Raw genomic sequence first — 21,271 nt, 5'->3', positions numbered from 1 at the left:
ATACAAGAAAGAGGAGAGAGACGCTTGGAGCCCAGGAGTTCGAATGCAGTGTGCCTCACCGGCCTCACTCGCTTCTCCCCACACATGCTCCCTCTTTCTCCAGCTCCTGCTTCATTTAACATTATCACAGCCTCTGTGAGCTGAGCTAGAAATTCTTCAGAAATCCTTCTAAAACTTCAGGTGTAGAGAATCTTCAAAAGACAGAGATGATAGCATAGGGATGTCCATGAAAAATACAGAGCTCTGGGGCAACGCCAGCCTCCGGGCGCACTGGGAGAAGGAGGCTCTTCACTTTTTTTCGTTTTGCTCCCACTCTGCCCCCAGGGGGGTGGTGCTGACGCTCCCTGGCTTTCTCTCCCCATTTGTCTCCCTTTTCAGACCCTTGTGCTTCTGGATTCTTGATGGTTCTGTTTTTGTTTCTTCACAACTGTGGCTCTGCCCAGCCCTGACCCTCATGCCACTGGAAGCTTCACAGGGTCTCCTACATCATCTGCTAAAGGATTTGAATGTTGCTGAAGCTAAATTGCATTGTTCATTCATTCATTCTTTACTCAGTGCCTATTATGGGGCAGGCACCACCTAGTGATACAGTGATGAACAAAAACATTTAATGCCTCTCAGCCTACTTCTTGATTTTTCTCTCTTCCACTGACTTTCACAACTCTACTCCGTACTAGCACCCCTCACGGAAGGCAGTGCTTCAGGATTTATTATCTCTGAGAATTTTGAGATGCTTGCGTGCATTCTTAAATTTCTCTGCAGGAGGCAATGACGAAGGCTGAGGTCATTCACACTGAATGTGCTCTTAGCTCTCATCTTAGCTTCCCGGCAGCTCCCTTCCGGCCTCTTGTCCCTAGCTCCATCCTTAGTCTGGACCACACAGGCCCTCGTTCCAATGACGGGCATTAGTCTGAGAGAACTTCCCCAGGACTGCTTTGTCAATCCTCAACTCTTGGAACTTTACAGTGTTCTTCCCCTCTGATCCTGTCCCCCAATTCCAGAGTCTTTACATAACTATGTGGACTGGAGCCAGTCCAGGCCCAACCTCAGCTATGCACACTGATGCGCTTGAATTTATTACTAGTGGCCTCCTCTCTTCACAGCAGCTGCTCTGACCTTAGCATTCTTCTGCAGCCCAGCCTTAATCCCCTCTGCGTGGACAGCCTCACCACAGAGGCAGACTCACCTAACTGGCATGTCCACAGCTCCTCGTTCCCGCACAGCCTCCCTGCACATCAACGCATTTCTCCAGCCACCATGTGCTATGCCTCCTTCTTCTCACCAGTAAACTTTTCTGGAATCGAAATACTCTTTGTATCTACTTTTTTCAGTCCTTTATGATTTGGCTTTATGTGCCACCCCCCCCAAAAAACTTCTAAAGTCATCAAAGTCCTCCTAAGCGTAAATCTTTTCTAATTTCCATCCTTCTCTCTCCTGTACGAGTCACGCTGTGAACCGAACCCTCCTTGTTGAAATGCCTCCCTTGGCCTCTATGGTTTTCCCTGCCCCTCCCTGCTCCTTACGTGTGTGCTTGGCTATTGGTTTTCTCTTGGATCCCTGGTCTGTTTGATCCTCTGGTTGAGATTCCTGGGAGATAAAATCCTAGGGGGAAAAAATCCCATTTCTTAGTACAACATACATAAGATCTTTAATGACCTGGCCCTTTCCTACCTCTCCTTTCTCTTACCTACCATTGTGCCTCGTTGCCCTACACTCCCGCTACACTGAATTACTGGCTCTTCCCAGACCTGCCCGGTTCTCTCACTCGTGCCTCTTTATTTTCTGCCTGGTACCCATTTTCCCCTTCCCACCTTTTGCCTGTATAATACCCAGTTAGCACAGCAACACTGAGCTCTGCACCACCCGCTCCTCTGAGAAGTCTTCCCTTACTCTTTTGGGCTGGGTTACGTACCTTTCTGTGCCCCTTGCTAATCACGGCACTGTGTCATCTTTGTTCATTTACTACTTACTAGTCCCCCTTTCCCACTAGAGTGCAGGCTGACGTATGCTCACTTTCATCACCTACCACAGTGGCTGGCACAAGACTGGTCCCAATAACTGCTTAACAAATAGAGTCAATGAGAAGGCATTGGTGGCTCCCTGGTGGCATTCTTGCCTCCCATGCATGGAGATGATCATTATCTCTGTGCTGAAGAGATGATCCTAGTAACCTCCAGACCTGCATTTCCTACAGCCTGTTGTCTCAGTGCCAGGTTGGCATAATCACCTGGTTCAAGGATAAACTAATTTAATTACCACAGGTTAATACAGGGGACTTTAAGCTTCTTTTTGTTTTCTGGTACTTTAAAAATCTTTAGTGAACAAGTATTGTTTTGGTTAAAAGAAATTGATCTATTAAACAAATATTTTTTTTAAAACTCAAATATTTTCATACTGTGTTACTTAAACCTCGCTTGCAGGTAACAAAAACTCAAATCAAACTACATTAGGCAGAAGTAGGGATTCCCTGTGAGGATTCTGGTGTGACAAAGGATAGTGAAGAACAGGAATGTGGCAGTGCTTGGTAAATCCTAGACCCAGCCACCTGGGTGCCCTGGAAACTCTCTCTTCTTCCTTGTCTCCAGCCCATATAGCAGGAGAGGTGGTAGGGAACAGTTCCCAAGGTTTACTACATCTCCAGCCCTGCAGAGAAGCTTCCTTATTTCCAGCCCCAGAATTCCCAAAAAGCAGCCTCCCAAGTAGACCCCCTCACAATGGCGGGGGTGGGGGGGATATGGTGTTATGCAGCATGACAAATCCCACAGTCTCCTGTGGACTGGGGGGCACATCTTTAGAAATTGGGGTGGGGTAGATGCTGGGACATACCCAACAACATGTCTGTCACACATGCTTCCACTCAGACTCTTCTCTTGCCCAGAAATTTCTCCAGTGAACAAAATGCTTCCCATCCTTCAAGGCTCAACCTGAAATGTCACCTCCTCTGTAACACCTTCACTGGGCTCCACCCAAACAAGTCTGGACTGCTGCTTCTTCCCTCTGTGTTCTTCATTCTATCTTATTTTATAGTAATTTTATATGTCTGCAAACTAATGCAAGAAATAGTAGAATTAATTCTAAAGTCAGATCTCAATTGAAATCCTGATTCCCATAGTAACTAGCTAGCTGACTTTGGACGTGTTATTTAGTTTCGGAGCTAGTTTCCTCATTTATAAGAAAAATGGCATAAGGAGTTGAGGACAGAGTAGTATCTCATATATTCTTGTGAGGATGAAAGAAACAATGTCTGGAAACTCCTTACAAGGTGCCTGGAATGCAGTGGGCTAGGCACTTGTGAATTGCTGGTTTTCTTCCTTCAGGTTTCTCTCTCTAAAGTTCCTTGAGAACAAGATTTCCCAGTGTTTATTAAATATTTCAAAGGTAAGTAGGTCTTCATCAAATGTCTGTTGACTACAGTTGTCTTCCCAGCCAGACTTAATTAGTAATATTAGCATTTAGTGAGAGGTTGTAAGTGCTTTGCATGTACTTGACTTCATCTTCAGGATAACCTCAAGAGGCGGGCTTTATTGCCTCCAATTTTATAGATAAGGGAACAGGTGCAGAAAAACTAAGAAACTTGCTAGAGGTCAAATACTATTAAGTGACAGAGTGAGGCAGTAGCTCCAGGGCCCTCCACTTTTAATTGTCCCAGCTACTGGTTTCTTACTGGCAGAAAATATGTCTATTCTGAAACAGTTCACATTGCTCTTCATTGTTGTTTGAACTAGCTTAAATTTTTTCTAGTAATCTAAACGAGTAGTTGATTTTTAATTCCTTTAATTAAAATTTTACATGAGACTTATAGCCTCCTATAACTGATGACGATGGTCTTCCTTTACCACACAATTAATTGCACTTTGAAGGGCCCACTTATGCCCCATGCTGCAAACTCCAGAGGTCCTCAGCGGGTAGGTTTCAATCTACTGGATGATCTTGGTGTTTCATCTGAGGGATCCCAAGCTGGCTACCAGCATTGCTACACCCAATTAACAGCTTGCATAACTGTCCCAGCAGGCAACCCTGGGAACTCAAGGAAAGCAAAAAAGAGCTTTCCACTAGGAAAAGGGTGAGGAATCCTGACCTGAGCTCTTTATGTTTAGACAATTCCAGTTATACTGCATTGTTAAGCCCAATAGTTTTAATATTCTTCTTTGATTCTATCTCACCTATCACCATCATGGATCTAGATCACCTGTGCCAGGAATGACGTAGGTAACAGGTGAACACAGAGTATGGGCGAAGAGTTCAAGAAAACAGTGACCCCTATACTGACACGGCAGGTAGGTTTCTATGGTATTTTCACACATACTTTTTAGCTCAATGGTATTCACCTCAATTTTGTGATAAGGACGTAACTACATTTTCTTCACTTAAATGAAGAAACAGAGATTTACAGAAGTGACCCAGCAAAGAAGTGCATGAATTTGTTACAAGGTAGGTCTCCTGTCCGGGGCTTTCTCCACTTACACTGTGATGTGATGTTTCTGGAGACAAAAAGAACCAGTAGAAATTTTTGCTTGGTTATAGTTTGGGAAATAAATGTTATATTTTGGCAGGAAAAAGCAAGATATTCTTTTCTTCTAAATTAGGTTTAAAAAGGGGAAGGAGTATCCTTAAATTTCAGGGCGCATAAGCACACTCCAGCAAAGACATAAAAAGGAGAAAGAATGGCACCTGTTTGCCCAGGAAAGAACCTAAGAGTCCCCCAGTCTGGGTTCCTCACGGGCAAACTTTTTTGGGGGGATTGTCCCAGTGCCAAGCAGATGGCCAAAGCAGTCGTTTCTATTATCGCAGTTAACAGTTTTCACCCCTCCCTTTATCACATCCTCCCACAGTCACCCTTGCTTGTATTGTCACCCGAGGTTTAGAAATTGGTACTTTTGGTTGACTTAGTGGCACTCATCAAAACATTGTTGTTGCTCCAATGCCTCCATTAAAAGTTAGATTTTGTTAGGTTTTCTTTAATTTTTCAAGTTCTACAATGTCCTTTCTTTTCTGATTTAAAGTGCTCTTTTCATGCTTCAGTGTCCCTGTCTCTGCGTTAGCAATTTAGTTTGTTACGTTTGGCAGAAAATATCAGAGAAAAAACTCTCAAAGGAGTAGCAAACCTTCCTGATCTTAAAATCTACTATGTGAAGAAAGAAAATGACAATTTTTTAATCAAAGTAAGCAATAATGACAGGTTTATTTAAAATTTCCAGTAGAGAAAACCCACTAGTTTTGGAATAAAAGTACTCAATGTACGAGAGCATAGTGAATATAAAAGAGTAACAGAAGAAAAATAAAACCAAACATAGTACAAAAAAAATTAAAAAAGTCTGAAATGGATTCAAACAGGGATGTTCTTTAAATTCTCCAAATATTTAACAGAGTTACTAGGTTTGGCAAACAATTCACTTGAAAATTAAAGCCTATTTCTGTACTGTAAACTCCATAAAAACTGCTTATTGAATTCAAGCACTCCATACAACTGGTATTGAAACATGTAGGCAGTCAATTTCAGAGTAGCAGGAATTATTCATTTGCTCTCACAGTTATATGAATTAACCAGCTGCATAACTGCTTTTTGACGAGGATGGGATAGAAGAATGCCAAAAAAAATAAGAACAGGATAAAATCTCTAAAAAATTGAAACACAGCAAAATTCAGACATCAGTTTGTTTCTTTAAAGCAACAAACCAAATTTTTACAGTATATTCTACATTTGCAGTTGTCATTTCCCTCTCCCCCCACCCGCCTCAAATACTCCTAAATTCACTAGTCTAATCAATTCTTAACTTCCAAATATTTTGTACATACATATTTAGCAAAGAGCATATGCCTAACATTATTCTGACAGCAGTATGGGCAGCATATAATTTTAGAAAGATTATTATGTATATCATCAAGATTAACCTTTACTTAAAAAACAAACAAAAAACCATTACTAAACAAATAGTTTTAAAATATTATGAAAACCCATGACAAGAAGACTCAACATGGGCTCTAAACCTGATAAAAACACGCTTCAGAAAGACTATTAATGCTAAACTTTTGCCAAACGATGACCTTAAAGTGCCAAACACAAAAGAATCTCTTAGGACCATTTTTCTAATAGATAATTTGTCCCTGGCTTGGCCATCTCTCCTTTAACTATACACAAAGTCCTGCTCAAAGTCTGCATTTTTAGTTGACTTTACAATAGAATGTTACAATGTAAACTAAACAGGTTCTTGATATCAACAGTATGTTACCAAGGTTTTATTTTTTTATTTTATTTTTTTTTAAATTTCTGAATCCAACAGTTGGTCACAGAGGTCAAGTATTATCAAGGCTCCTTTGTCAGTTCTCAACCGTGTCTGACTCATCCATCCTTCAAGTACATGCAAGGCTCAATAGTTTTCAAGAGGCAGAAGCCTGAGGCCATTTAAGACACAGATGAAATAGGATTATGAGGTGAACCCATCTGAGTGAGAACTTTATCCAGCCACTGGAGGGGGCCGTGCAGATGTATCTCAATCCAGCAGGGGGTGCTGGTGACATCCTGGCGGTGGTATTCTGCCCCCCAGCCCTAGAAAAAAACATATTGGAGGTATTTATTTATTTAATTCGGTGGTTAAATTGATAAAGTAAAAAGAGTTCACACAACCAGAGACCCTAATTAAACCTATGGACCTTTTCCACAAGAAAGATGCACACATGCACAAAGGCACACATAATCTGGCAGGCAATTTCAGGGGAGGGAAGACGGTTCCCCGAGGTCCATCCAAGGATTCCAGATTAAGAATTACTGGTTTGGGGGAATGAAAGTTTTAAGGTACATTATAAAGTTGTTTTAATAAAGACATTTTTAAACTTTCATTTCATTGCCCATTACATGATTGATAGCAATGTAATAGCTATTATTAAATTCTCATTTTATCAAGAAAAGGAAAAAGCTGTGTTAGACTGACATCCTGTTTCTTCCCTATTTAGCTGCTCAAGGTCCTCCTATCAACACAGGGCTTTTGATCTTTCCATCTCTAAGCAAAACTGGCAGGGGGACATAGCAGCATCCAAAAAGCTATTACTGACACCTAGCCATTGCCTTTAATCAATAGATTCCATCACTCATTTGTACAAGAAGATAGCCTGCCAGACATCTTCAGAATTACTGAATTAGAACGCTGAAGTTCCATAGGAGAAAGTTACTACACAAAAGAGAAAACAAATTTTGCTAATGCAAGATCAAAAACTCATTGGTGTGGGTGAACAACAGAATACAAGATTCTTATTAATCCTCATTTCATGAGGAATATCAGAGAAGGTTGGGTTCTATTTATCTCTGCTACCTACCTACTCTAACAGTTTCAAGAAATATATCTGAATATCAGAACTTTCAAGAGAAAGTTGTGCTATATGAACTACATCTGTACGTATGTATGTACACTCATGTATTTGTATATATATCAACAAACTGCTAAATTTCATTTACAAGTTTGTTTATGTGTAGGTTTCCTCCATTAGATAGTAAGATCTCTGAAGGCAGGGATTTGTCTTTGACCTTCAGTATCTAGCACAGCGGTTGGCATAAAGCAGAAGCTCTATAAATACTCATTCAGCTGAACTGACTTGGATTTTTTCAGACATGGGAGAGTTTAAGGCACAAATAATTTATAAAATATGTTTTATATTAATATCCAAAAATGATCATCTTAAAAATAGCACAAGATTGGCTATTAATGTTAGTAAAATGTTCTATATCATTTCTCTAAAATGCTGAGTGGGAGAGGGTAAAGTTTGGAGTTATAATAATATTAAAAGAACAATGTGGTAAAAACATTATACAATGTTTTTTTGTTGTTAATATATGATAAGCAGCTGCCCTTTATCATGTGAGGAGTTTTTAATCAAATTTTTAATTTTTAACTCTCTAAATCCAACTTCCCAGTTATGTCCATTATATTTCATATAACCCTCCAGTCTAGTGCTTATCATCTTATAATTAGACTAGACCTTATGTACCTTGAAGCTAGAGACTTTAGGTGCTTTTTCATCTTTGTATTACTTCTCCGGAATAGTGCTAAAATATTTGCTGAATGAATGAAATCTAAGAAATTTGGAAGACACAGATTTGCACTGAAGTACTTTTTATTAGTTTAAAAGGTTGTTTTTACTTGAGTAAAAGTAAATTAAAACTGTGCAAAAGTAAAACAGTTACAAAAATTCATTGGGTAATCAATATGAAATGAATTGGAGGAGAATGCTAATTGGAACATTAGAGTCATAAATTCTTCTAGAGTGGTCTTTTAATAATAATATACTGAGGGACCACAGTAATAATTACTACAGTTCCCAACTCCATCACCCTAATTTTAAAGATGATGAACGTGAAGACCAGAGAAGAATTGCTGTGCCTTAATCACACAGTTAAAATGGCAAATAGAACTAGAACCTGCATCTCTTCACTCTCAAGAGCCATTTTTTTCCTCCATACCAATAAAAACTAACAAAAAATACTCCTGGCAAGTCACTGTTCTTATTTTAAAAGTCATTTGGGCCAAAAAGCTAAGTCAAAAATTAAAAAGTGAATGTTAATAATGAATGAGAGAGGTCTCTGTAGTCTCATATGCACACAGCATATAGGTCAACCTCTTTAAAAAAAAAATCTCCCTTAATATGAGAGAAGTACTGGACTCAGCTGCAAAGAACTGGTGAAGTATATTTCAAGAAAACAAACACAAAGAAAACACACTGAAAATCTGCTAAGATGATTCAAAGAAGTAGGAAAAATAATTATATTCAGGAAAAGATATCTTTGATCTAAAGGATGATTAACAAAGTAAGGCTCCAAAATTATCCTCAGTAATAAATACGTTACAAAACAGGTTTAACAACAAGTTTGGTGAGCTTCTGAAGAGAGGACATAAAAGGAGATTGCCTCACCCAAATATATAATTAGTTTTGTTTCTCAAAGTAACACAGGATGAAATTTATCTTTGAGAATTCAGAGACTAGTCAGTCAGTTACTAGAATAAGTCACTGACTCACAAAATCTAATCACATATTTCAAGATTTTTTTTAATAACATTTCAGTGGCATCTTAAAAATTTTCATTTCTCAGAAGCAGAAGATGAGGCAGCAAAGAGATCAATTATTAGGAACAATATCATATCCTTAACCATCTCCCTCCTCAAATCTCATGATACAATCATAGAGCAAAGTCCTCTATTTATCCTTGGGCAAGGGTCTTGTTAACTTTTGAATTATAAGAAAATCATGAGGTTTATTGAAACTGCTAAAAAAACTGACCGATTAAAAATAATTTCCAGTGTGATGAACTTTAATTTTTACAAAAAGATCACTTGCTTATTGCTAAAACAAAAGCAACAAGCGTTACCATCATAAAAATTACTAGACACAAAGAATGAAAAAGAAAAGAAGATGTGTTTATTCAGTTGATCTCATAAGACAACCATGTATTAAAATCGTATGTTAAATGTATAACCTAACATATTCTAATGGTATTACAATAGCTAAAATAGTGCTATTTGACTAAGGAAAAGGTTATTAAAGCCTACTGCTACTGCTGTTTAACACAAGTACCCCTATGTTCCAATGGTATTCTCCTAATACTGACATTCGTATTAAAGTTTAAAAGTGCCTAGATAGTAAGTCAGCTAATATAGACATATTATGAAGAGGATGTAGATTTTCATATTGCAAAAAAGCACAGCAAAAGTGTGTGAAACCCTAACTAGAGAATCAGAGCTCACTTACCTTCACAAAGCTCATGCGTATAGTACACATTTTTGTGAGCTCATAGACTGTCTCGAAACCATGGTTCACAGACTGTGCCAATAACTGCGCAAATTCTTGGTTGTTAAAAATTTTCAAACTACACCCACTGGGGATCTTGCAAACAGTAGTGGGATGAAATCCATGATGGTAGTTGCAGTTTCGACTTTGCACAAAGATGCTACTGTCGCTGAGGCATTCGGCATACACCTCTCCTCCGACATAATAAAGATGAACTCCTGTAGGAAGACAGAGCGTATCATTTAGTTATCATTTTTTACAGCTGAAAGGCACCTGTGCAGCTTCAACCTATAAATTTACATGGATTTAAACTTTAGCTAGTCAGATATTCTAGCTAGATATTCTCTATGTCCTGCGCAACTAATAAAATCTCAGTTAGCTGTATTAGTTAATACAATGTCCACATGTCAACAAGCATGGCTAGGAGGTTTTTAGAAAATAATATAATAAAGCCTCTTAATTTTTTTTTTTTTTTTTTTTTTGAGGTTCTTGCTTTATCGCCCAGGCTAGAGTGCAGTGGCATCATCATAGCTAACAGCGACCTCAAACTCCTGGGCTCAAGCAATCCTCCTGCCTCAGCCTCTCAAGTAGCTGGGACTACAGGCATGCGCCACCACGCCTGGCTAATTTTTCTATTTTCTGTAGAGATGGGGTCTCACTATGTTACTCAGGCTGGTCTTGAACTCCTGGCCTCAAGCAATCCTCCACCCTCCCAAAGTGCTAGAATTACATGTGTGAGCCACCGAGCCCTGGCTGCAAAATCTCTTAAAAATTATAACAAAGTATAGCAATTTTATTTTGATAGGTGTTTAAAGCCCTATTTGGGGATGGATTGAAAGTGTAGTCTCACTCTAAAAATATAACATAATAAAACCTGGACTTTATGTATTCACCACAAAAGTTCTCTTAGATTTATTCTGCACCTAAGCTGTTGAGAAAATTTTAAGGTAGAGAGAAGGGAGGAGCAGGAGAAGTAGAGGAACTAGAAAACCACAGGTGGAGAAACATTGCTGATGGACGGTCCAGTTAAAAAATTAAAAAGTAGAAAAATAATTCATACTGTGTGAAATCAGATCTCAGTAAATTACCACCTGCTCCAAACATTTTCCTGTGAGAACCAGAGTGCTGAAAGTGTAGGAAATTGATCTTACTCAGCCTTTAAAAAAAAGAAAGTGGGGGAAAAAAACCCCATTCTCACAAAGCCCCAAACACCATTAAGGGAGATTACTTTATACAGGCCGCCCAGCAAACAGTCAGATCTGTGCCTTTGAACAATCCACCTTGCAGATAACTCAGGCATGGCTTAGTCAATGCTAAAACTATTGCTTCGCACAAAGTATTATGTGTTGTGTTTATATGTACACACAACAGTTAAGACTTCTGTAACCATTAAATAGCTGCTGGGGCAGAAGCCCATTTTTTGGCCTGATGTAGAGAAAACAATTTTAAAGAGAGAGAAAAAGTGTGTGCGTGTGTTTTACTTTTTTCCCCTGATTATTCAAATGACAAAGTTTCATTTTAGAAAATTCAGAAAGTAAATTAAAATATAAAGAAGCAGAATATATTATCACTCCTTTAATGACCTAGAGGCAATAACTGTTAGTAGTTTGACTCATTGTATTCAGTTTTGGAGTATCATTAAAATTACTCTGCTAACATTTAAAATATGTGAGTGATTGATTGTATGGCTTTAACAATTTTTTAACAACTGTCCCATTAGTGGACCATTGAGTTGACACTAATTTTCTGCTATTATAACAACGCCATGATAAATGTCCCTGGACAATGTTTGATAATGTCCTTAGGAGAGATTCCTGGAAGTTAAATCATTGGATCGAAGGTTCTGATTCACTTTGCCAAATGACTTTCCAGAATGCTTGTATCAATTTACACCCTCACTAGCAGTGTATGAGTGCCTTTCTAATTTTACCCCTGCCACTCCTGAATCCGAGCTTAAAACAAAAACAAATTTCCCTAATTTATAGCTGAAAATAATATAATTGTTTTAATTTACATGTGAGGCTGGATATGCTCTCGTAGTTTATTGGCCATCTCTATTTCTCTTGGGAATTCACTGTTTATATTTTACCTATTTATCCCACTGGGGTTCTAGTATTTTTATTATTTTTTATGAGCTGTGCATATAAGAAGGATATAAATAATTTATTTATTTGTTAACCCTGTTAGTTCTTTTAATTTTGTTCATATTTTTTAACCTACAGGAAGTCTGCAATCTTTTAGTCAAATCTCTTAGTCTTTTCTGTTGCTTTTTATGCATAGAAAATTTCTACCTCTCTAATTAAATATATTTTCTTACAGCTTTTTAATTGTGTTGCCTTTTTAAAAATGTTCAACTCATTAATCTATTTGCATATATGGTATGAGGTCAGCGTTTCTCTTCCGCAGCCGCACCGAAGAAGCTTAACTTTGTTACTGCAGGACCATTAGAAGAATCTGATTTGTTATGCTTCACTTAACATACATTAAATTTTTATATACAGTATAGTCTGAATTTAATTTACTCTATTGTTTTGTCTACATACTGATTTAACTGTAGTTTTACAATGTTTTATTAACCCTAATGTCAAGAATTTTTTCTTTACTCTTCCATTAAAAAATTTTGGCTATTCTCACTTGTTTATCCTTCCAGGTAATCAGAATACATTACTCAACTTTCAAAAAACATCACATTGTGATTCTGATAAGAATTGTTGTAAACTATATATTAAATTAGGAAGAATTAATATCCTTAAAATGTTCTCACAACATGAAGTCTTCTCTTTAAGGAACACAGACTGCCTATTTATTTATTCAAATTTTCTCTTTCGGTAAGATTTGGTCTTCTTTAAGTAATCCTCAGATACTGTAGGTTCAGATTATTTCCAAGAAATTTATGTTTTTCTATTGGAAATGGGATTTTCCCCTCCATTGTATTTTCTAACTGGTTATTACCAGATTAAAGGAAACTGACTTATATAACTTTTAAAAAATAGATATTTGGAGGTTTCTAGTAAATAATCATATCATTTGAACAAACACAATGCCCATCCATAAATACCGGCAATGGGTAAAGGGAGAAAGGGATTCATACACTTCCGGTAGGAGGTGCAAATTAATAAATGCTTTTCAGAAAGTAATTTGGCAAAATATATAAAGAGCTTTGACCTACTAGTTTCATTTCAAGAATCTATCCCAAGAATACTATAGATCAATCATATCATCTGCAAATAATGACAATCTTGCTTTATTTCCAGTATCTATAATTCTACATTTGAGTATACCACTCAGGGCATCTGTAACAGTTTTAAATAACAGTATTCCCAGAATCTTTATTTTCTTCCTAATTTTTTTTAAGAGGAAATGTCCCATTGTACAATGGCTTTTTGCTACTTTGGAATAATCATCATCTTTAGAATTTAGTGAAAAATATGTCCTTCCCTCTCAAATGTATGCAAAATTGTGTCTATATACAATTTCACAGATTTAAAGCCCATAGGAAGGTATTTATGTGTGTTATGAACTTAAGTAGCACTTCACTAATGAATGTGTAGTTTTTTTCTTTAATCATATTAAGAAAATACCAATTCCCGGTTTAAGAGTTGTTGAGTGTCCCCAACCCGACCAGAGTTAAATGGTAAACTTCATCTTGAAGGCCCATTAAGCACCTATTACATAACCTTTTAATCTGGTCCACTGTTCTAAATTTCACAGCTCATTTTTCACTCTGGAAATAATTTCAAATTTATAGGAAAGTTTGAAATAGAACAAGGAACACCCATATAACCATTATCCAGATTCACTTATTGTGACAATTTACTCCATTTACTTCATCATCTGTGCCCTCACCCCACCACGCACCCCCCCATACGTGTGTGTGTGTGTGTGTGTGTGTGTGTGTGTGTGTGTGTGTGTATTCTAATTCAGGAGTGTTTTACACAGAAACAAAGATAGAAATAGGTACTTTTATATCCATAATTTCTTCCCGAACCATTCTCTAAATACTTAAGAGTCTATTTCCTAAGAATAGGGATGGTCTCTTAACATAGCCACAGTATAGTGATCAACGTCACTAAATTTAACATTGATCTAATCTACCATTCATATCCCAGTTTTGCTTGCTGACCCCAATAATGTCCTTTGCAGTATTTTTTCCCCTGTCCCATACAGATCATGTCAGGTATTGCATATAGCTGTCCTATTTCTTTAACCTTTTAATCTGGAACATTCCCACACCCTTCTTTGTCTTTTGACATTGGTATTTTAGAAGAATACAGTCCCTTCTCACCCTTTTTAATGGAACATTCCCCACTTTAAATTTGATGTTTCCTCGGGATTAGATTAAGATTTGCAATCTCGGCTGCAATTCTGTGTAGTGATGTCATGGCCTTCTTGGGGTGTCACATCTGGAGGTATATGCTATCTGTCCACCTCCACACACCTACAAGGGGTTTAGCTTTTGCCCTCCTCCACAGGTGTCCCTTATTCACAGTGGCAACTGAAGCTCCCAACAATAACTACACGTTTAGTCATTTACTTAATCTTATAATACATCTGAAAGTTTCAGAACTGTTTCACTCACACCACGATGAAATAATCAAGTCTACTAAAAAGAGCTCAGGATTTATTTGAAATCTTTCCCCTGACCCTACCCCACCTGGCCTAGACTGAGGATACATAGTCAAATACTATATTCATAAGCTATTAGTTCTTTCTTTTCTTTTTAGTGAGTTATACTATTCATTTGAAAGATGATTAAGTTTGTTTTAATGTGCTTTTAATTTTAGGTTGTAACTCATCTTTTAATAGCCATCTTACTCTGTAGCAAAACGTAAGGTAATGTCCCAAAATAGCAAATCATAATTTCAACTAATTAATATCAATATTACGAGAGTTGATAGACCACAGAAATAACTGACGGGAAGTACTTCCCAGTAATACAAATTGGAAAAATATTTACAAACTGTAGCACATGAACGTGACCTGATCTTTGCTGTACTAGTTTGCTGTAGGAATGACTACATCAGCTCTGAGGGAAGAACACAACAGACAAAGAGAGGTTAAAGTGAAAATTCACCTTTTCCAATATGCCGCCTCGTGTTTTCAATAGTGGAGTTCCGGTTAACATTGGAGAGGAGCCCAAGGCAGAAACGGTTCTTATTGTTGGAAGGATCGGTGAAACCATCCACCAGCACACTTGTGGAGGAGGCATGGAACGCTTCACCCACGCGATTGTTGAGCTCATAGTAGACAATAGAGCACCAGTGTTTTGGTTCCTCATAAGCAACTGCCTGAACATCTGTAAGAAAGAAAAGGTTGTATCATCCAAGATTAGCACCTCAGGCTCTCAAAAACTGAAACTATGCTGTAGAATTGGCTCAGGATCATGGAATGAAGATATGGAAAAGCAACTGCTATTATAATGTATATAGTTTTTCTATGATGTCTAAAGCAGGTGTTTCTTAGTAAGTATGACATTCTCCTTTAACTGGAAAACAATTTTCTCCAATTACTATTAGATAACCAAAACACCAGCTAAGCAAGCAAAGCAAGAGTCTTTGCTGAATACTAACAACATGTTAATTGCTCTGTAATATGCAGAAATGGAAATCACCCCAACCACAGACCCTGGCTCACCATCTAAAGAAACACAACAAGTGACAAGTGAAAAAACAAGTGGGAAGAGAACAATAGAAGATAGGAAATATGCCAAAGGTGCTGGCATAAAAAGGAATTACTTTTGGCAAAGCCTTAGTACATCTACGCTTTTCCAAAGCAATGAAAATCAGTTTCTAATTATTGATAAGAAGTTACTTTACTTCATATTAAGTTGCCAATAACTATCGCAGCTACAGTTTTGCTCCAGTTCTCAAACTCAGGAAGAAATCTTGCCAGCTGGCCATTCTTACAGAATGAATCATATCTTTCTCATCCAGATTGCATGCTAACTTCCTTATATTTGCTTTAAGTCATGCAGAGCAGGTGTGTTTTGTCTCTCCATTCCCAGAATGGGCCAACAATGGAAATTACCCAACTTTACTGACAGGATGCAGCTTGTTAAGTCAAATCTCTTAAGACTAACAAATCTCCAAACAGAGCATGCTTCTAAACATTTGCAACTAAAAGGTTTTAAAGATAAGTTCCTTCTGTAGTAAAACCTCTTGTACCACTGCTTTAGAGATTCCAGGAATACAAACCGTATCTTTTTAGCATACCAGTATATAATGATCTGAGGTTTAAGAAGTCTTGTGTGTACAATCATAAAAAAAAAAAAGAAGAAAAGAAAGAAAATCCACATCAGCATGGACTTTAACTGCTAAAGGAGAAGGACCTTTGTGTTCTTAACATCAACCTCCATAAAAATGCATTTTACTTTAGAATTTGGTTAAAAAAAAAAAAAAAGAAAAAAAAGAAAATGATCATTAAAAAACCCCACACATACATTAGTTGCTTTATATACTTAAGTAGGTTAGCTAAAAACATACAGTCTTTCCCATTTGCTAAGCAACTCTACTATGTCAATTTGCTGTATTTCAAGGAACAAAATTTTAGTGATTTACAAGTGCCAAATCTTAAAGAAGGCTGCAACATCATTAATAGAAGGCTTTTATCGGCTATCAGGATTGTTCAAAATACTATTCATCTAGGTCAGAGGTTGACAGATTGTTCTTTGAAAGGCCAGAAAGGTTTTGTGGGCTGTACAGTCTCTATCACAACTATTCGACTCTGCCCTTATAGCACAAAAGCAGTCACAAATAATAGATAAGGAATGAACACACCTGTGTTCCAATAAAGCTTTATTTACAAAAATAGGCAGCAGGATAAATTGGCCTGTGTTTGCTGACACTTGCTCTAGGAAAATCACCAAAGGTAAAAAAAAAAAAAAAAAAAAAAAAAAAAAAAGTACAAGAAAAAAAGGCCAACATTCCTCCTCTTGAAAATATTAACTGACTATAAACTTATTTTAAGGCAGAAAAATTTTAAAGCTATTTAAAGGAAAAAACTTTAAAGCTATTTAAAGGTCTGGTTCCTGAAATTAGACATTTTAGGCTTAACAAAACAGTTAGAGGTCCATGTGCTCATAACAGTATAGTAGTATGGTGCCTATTCTTTCCTGCTATCTTGTTTCCCAAATACAAATTCCAAAGATGTGTGAGATAGGGGTTATTTTCCCCAACCAGAGTGCTTAATTGTTGGCTCATAATTATCTGTTTGAGAGGATGCTCTAGAGATGATTGGAAACTATAAAATTCAGAGCCAATAAAAAAAGATACAAATTTTTTTTGCCAATTAGAAAGGTATATATTCCAATTTATTACACTGCACATTCAAGAAAAGTTCTTTGACCTCATCATCAATTTTTTAATAGATTATATTTTTTAGAGGAGTCTTAGATTGACAGCAAAACTGAGCATAAAGTGCATATACCTATATATCCATATGCTCCCTGCCTTCACACATGCCTAGCCTATCCCATTATCAATACTCCTCACCAGAGTGGTACATTTGTTAAAACTGATGGACCTGCATTACACATCATTATCAAAATCTATAGCTAATGTTAGGTAATGTAATCGCTCTTGGTTTTGTATATTTGATGGGTTTGGACAAATGTACATTGACAAGTGGCCATCATTATAGTATCATGCATCAAATTTTAAATACTTAAAACATATAAGGAACTCTGACAAATTCTGAGGTATCTCCTATTTTAACAAAAAAGCACCAAGAATGAAATAAGACATATCTAGTGATCAAACTTCAATTTGCATAAACTTTATATAAATTGAACAACCCATGCCACGTGTTGAGTGCACTGGTGAAGCACTTTCCTCCATGAGAGGTTATCTGGGAATAGTTTTATTCACCAATGTGGCCATGGTTTCTTACAGACACTCAGGGATTCTACCAAATTTATCTACCTGAGTTCTCTGCCTACTCAACTAGCCAGTGTAGACCTAGAAAAATGATGGCATGCTCCACTCAGTCACTGTTAAGGATAACATTGAGATGGAAAGACCCATACTTTACTAAAGAGGGAAAGAAATTTTCAGTTCTGCTTATAAGTTTTCCAGGGTGAAAAGAAGAAAAACTTGTGCCTCAATTTCTTCCAGTAACAAAGTAAGAAGCAAACACAGCAAGAAAGGTATGCTATTTGTTTGTTCCAGTTGTAGCTATACATATATTATGACTAGAAAATAGATGTGGCTTATGAATCTACAAAAGAAACCTTTTGGACAGCCCAGTTATAGGAACTTCCAATTTTGGAAATCACCCTTGAAAACTCTACTTCAATACTACCATGCTCATGGTTTCTCAAAACTACTTTGTCCATTTAAAAACATTCTTTTCATCACCAATGAAAAATTACTAAGTATTGAGGATCTAAACAGATGACAGCACAACTGTACTCAGACATTCATTAGTTAAGACAGTGTATTTGTTCTTTAAATAAAAGACTCATTTGTTATCCAAAGGATTCTTTCTACCGAACTTCTTCTATCATTATCTCTAACTTTCTCAAATAGCTTTTTTTTTTTGAAACAGGTTCTCACTCTGTTGCCCAGGCTAGACTGTAGTGGCATCACCATCGCTCACTGCAGCCTCAAATTCCTGGGCTCAAGCAATCCTCCTGCCTCAGCCTCCTGAGTAGCTGAGACTACAGGTACACATCACCAGGCCTGGCTAACTTTTCTATTTTGTGTAGAGACAGGGTCTTGCTCTTGCTCAGACTGGTCTCAAGCCATCACACCCAGCCTCAAACAGCTATCTTTTTAAAATCTAATAAAAATATGTGAGAGATAGTAACATTTGGACAGATAACCTTTAAGGGAATAAGCAGCAACTCATTTTACCTCCTCTGTTGATTTCTGAGGGCAGTGGAGGCACCATCATGTTTGTGTCCATTGGCTGAGAGCCATCCTGGGTCATGGGGTCTTCAGGAGGCAGGTAAGCAGGTGGGGGCGTATCAGCTACAAAGTTGCAAAAAAAAGTACTTCTTAAACCTTAATAAACATACATGCTTAAAACATACATTCTCTTCTGTGCTGAAATTCTTAAGAGATTAAGTTGCTATTTGAACCTCCCCATTAAAAGACTGGATACTACATGCACTGGACTTGATACACAATTTCTGAAAAGTATTATCATCCCATAATCTTATATATTTTAGCAAAAATTCAGTGGGAGGAAAAGCACTATATGCTAGTTTGAAAAGTTGCCTGCCTATCCAGGATCAAGCTATTAAGAGCAACCAGAAGAGCTTTTAAACATACTTTCATACGATCAGCTCTGAGAGGGCCTCTGCATTTCACAGCTTCTCTGGTAGATGGAAAACCTTTGGAAGCTACATTGGACCTCTTAGGTAAAGGAGCTTCAGGGTCTCGCATTACACCTCCTGGGGACTTTTAGGAATTTACCAACTGAGTTTCATTGCAGCCTACTGATTTAAACTGTTACTTTTCTCTGACTTTAAGCAATCTGTTAGGACTATCTTCTCCCCACCCGCTAAAACAATCATTAGTCTTTAAATCCCTAGTAACAGAATAATAGAAAATGAATCAGTTCGTCACAGCTATCTTCTATTTCAGAATTTACATGTTTCTTCTGAAGAGCACATAACCAGCTGGCAAATAAGAGGTGAACAACATGATTTTTGAAACAAAGAACATTAACACAAGTTTTGTGTTTTCTTAATATAAATAAAGGGTATAGGTTTCCCACACATAATCCTTTTCAATCCAAAAACAAGTTTCTCACTGGCTATCGTGAGCCAGAGCATATATGGCAGGGCCTTAGGGACAGATTTTTCCCAAGGGACTCAAAACACTTGAATAAGCGCTCTAGACCACTCAGGGCAACTACTGCACATGAGTAACTAACACTGCCCCTTCGGAGATCCCCAGTGGCTTCCAGGACTGACTCTCCAGCTGAGTCACAACCCAGGAACTTCCACTATCCAGCTGCTCACAAGCAACGACTCAAAGCATCAAGACCAGACCACAGGGACCTTTTCTGGATGCCTTTTTCACCCCTTCTCCAGCTTCTTTTAATTCAGCTTCTTCCCTGCAGCTGTGAGGATGTCTCTGCTTTATCTCAAGCCAGGAATGAAGACAAAGAGCCTCCTCTGAGCCTGAATCAGTGAATCTCTGCCAACAGGCTGCTGAAAATTTTATCAGCAAACCTATGGCATTAGTACCACCAAAACGGACCAGGTAATTTCTTGGTGGTAATTCTACTATTTCCACAAGTAACTACACCTCTCCCTTGTAACTGGTTTCCTTCTGTATTTCCTCTACCTGGCCTGTACCTTAATCCCTGACAGCTAAGGACAAAATGTAAATTCAAGCAATAACCTTCAGTTCACTCTAGGGCCCACCCAAGAGTGAATCTAATCTCACCACCGACCTGTCTGTCAAACTCAATGGGTTTGGAAGGGGGTGAGGTGGACAGGAAATCACCATATATTAGTTTGACTTTTAAACTAATCTATCGCCCATCCTTATCCCAATCTCTTGGATTGAAAAACAAAACAATGCAAAATAAACAGGCTTAAAATGAAAGAGAGTAATAAATACATAAATAAAAGGAAGCAATATAGAGTGTGGACCACTTTTCAAGTGTGGACAAAGTGAAGACCTCTTTGTCTTCATTCTTGGTTTGAGATAAAGCTTTCAATTGAAGTCCTAGCATTGATGTTGAATTCAAATTTACTTAAAAACATTTCAACTGGCCTGATAAACATGCTTGCACAGTCATTTTCCCTCCTAAATGTTAATAGATGTCAAGTATATCTATATTTAGGATATCTTTCTTGAGGTCTACTGGCAAGAAATTTGGCATTATTTTTTCTTTCTGAGATGCTTATTAACCTATAACTTGAAAACTATAATGTCCTAATTAATCATTTATTTTGATTACCATTACATCATCAGTTATGTCTTCAAAAAAAAAAAAAGGATAATTGTTTTTTGTCTTTGTTAAGCTGAACAAGCAGATGGTTTCCAGTACTTCTGTTGCAATTCCTTTGTTGTTAAAGTATATGTTTCTTGGGATTACATCACCATTTAGATGAATTTAATTAAATGGGAGGGCATGTGATCCCTCAGGAAATATCTTTCCTGAGGTTGCACTTACAACAGGGGTTCTTCCATGTATGAAATGGTGTTAATGGAGGTTGTATTTCTCATAACAGCAAATGTGTATAACACACTATTTTTCTCTTTCTTTTATCAAGAGCAAAGACTGTAACAATTATGCCACTCCCAGAAGGATGCAGCTGTTTCAAAACCTTTTAAAAACAAGGAAAAAAGATAGCTTACTCAAGCATCTGTGCCTGACAAATAAAATAAGGCTTACTTGGCTACAAGGTCTCCTTTCACCAAAAGTTGTACCCTAAGAGTAGGACAGCACTGTGCCATATACCAGAGTTGGAAAGTTCCCTCCAGTCCAGCTTGACCGGGCTTCTCCGTGACGCTGTGACAACACTGATCTGACCACA

General features: G+C 37.5%; 1 protein-coding gene across 2 annotated transcripts in view; it reads right to left on the bottom strand.

Moving 5' to 3' along the window:
• Positions 1 to 5,134: 5,134 nt before the first annotated feature.
• The window catches only part of SMAD1 (SMAD family member 1), a 68,898-nt gene continuing 52,761 nt past the window's right edge, over positions 5,135 to 21,271 (bottom strand). For both annotated transcript variants that reach the window (XM_045552077.1, XM_045552078.1), the window contains exons 4-7: positions 18,627 to 18,743; positions 14,849 to 15,070; positions 9,736 to 9,992; positions 5,135 to 6,547 (exon numbers count right to left, since the gene is read on the bottom strand). In XM_045552077.1, the coding sequence (XP_045408033.1) occupies positions 6,404 to 6,547; positions 9,736 to 9,992; positions 14,849 to 15,070; positions 18,627 to 18,743 (740 nt within the window). In that variant the 3' untranslated portion in view covers positions 5,135 to 6,403. The remainder of the gene's footprint in view (positions 6,548 to 9,735; positions 9,993 to 14,848; positions 15,071 to 18,626; positions 18,744 to 21,271) is intronic.

This window comes from Lemur catta, chromosome 5 (genome assembly GCF_020740605.2).
Source record: "Lemur catta isolate mLemCat1 chromosome 5, mLemCat1.pri, whole genome shotgun sequence".
Lineage (NCBI taxonomy): Eukaryota > Metazoa > Chordata > Mammalia > Primates > Lemuridae > Lemur > Lemur catta.
This window is presented reverse-complemented; position numbering and strand designations above follow the sequence as displayed.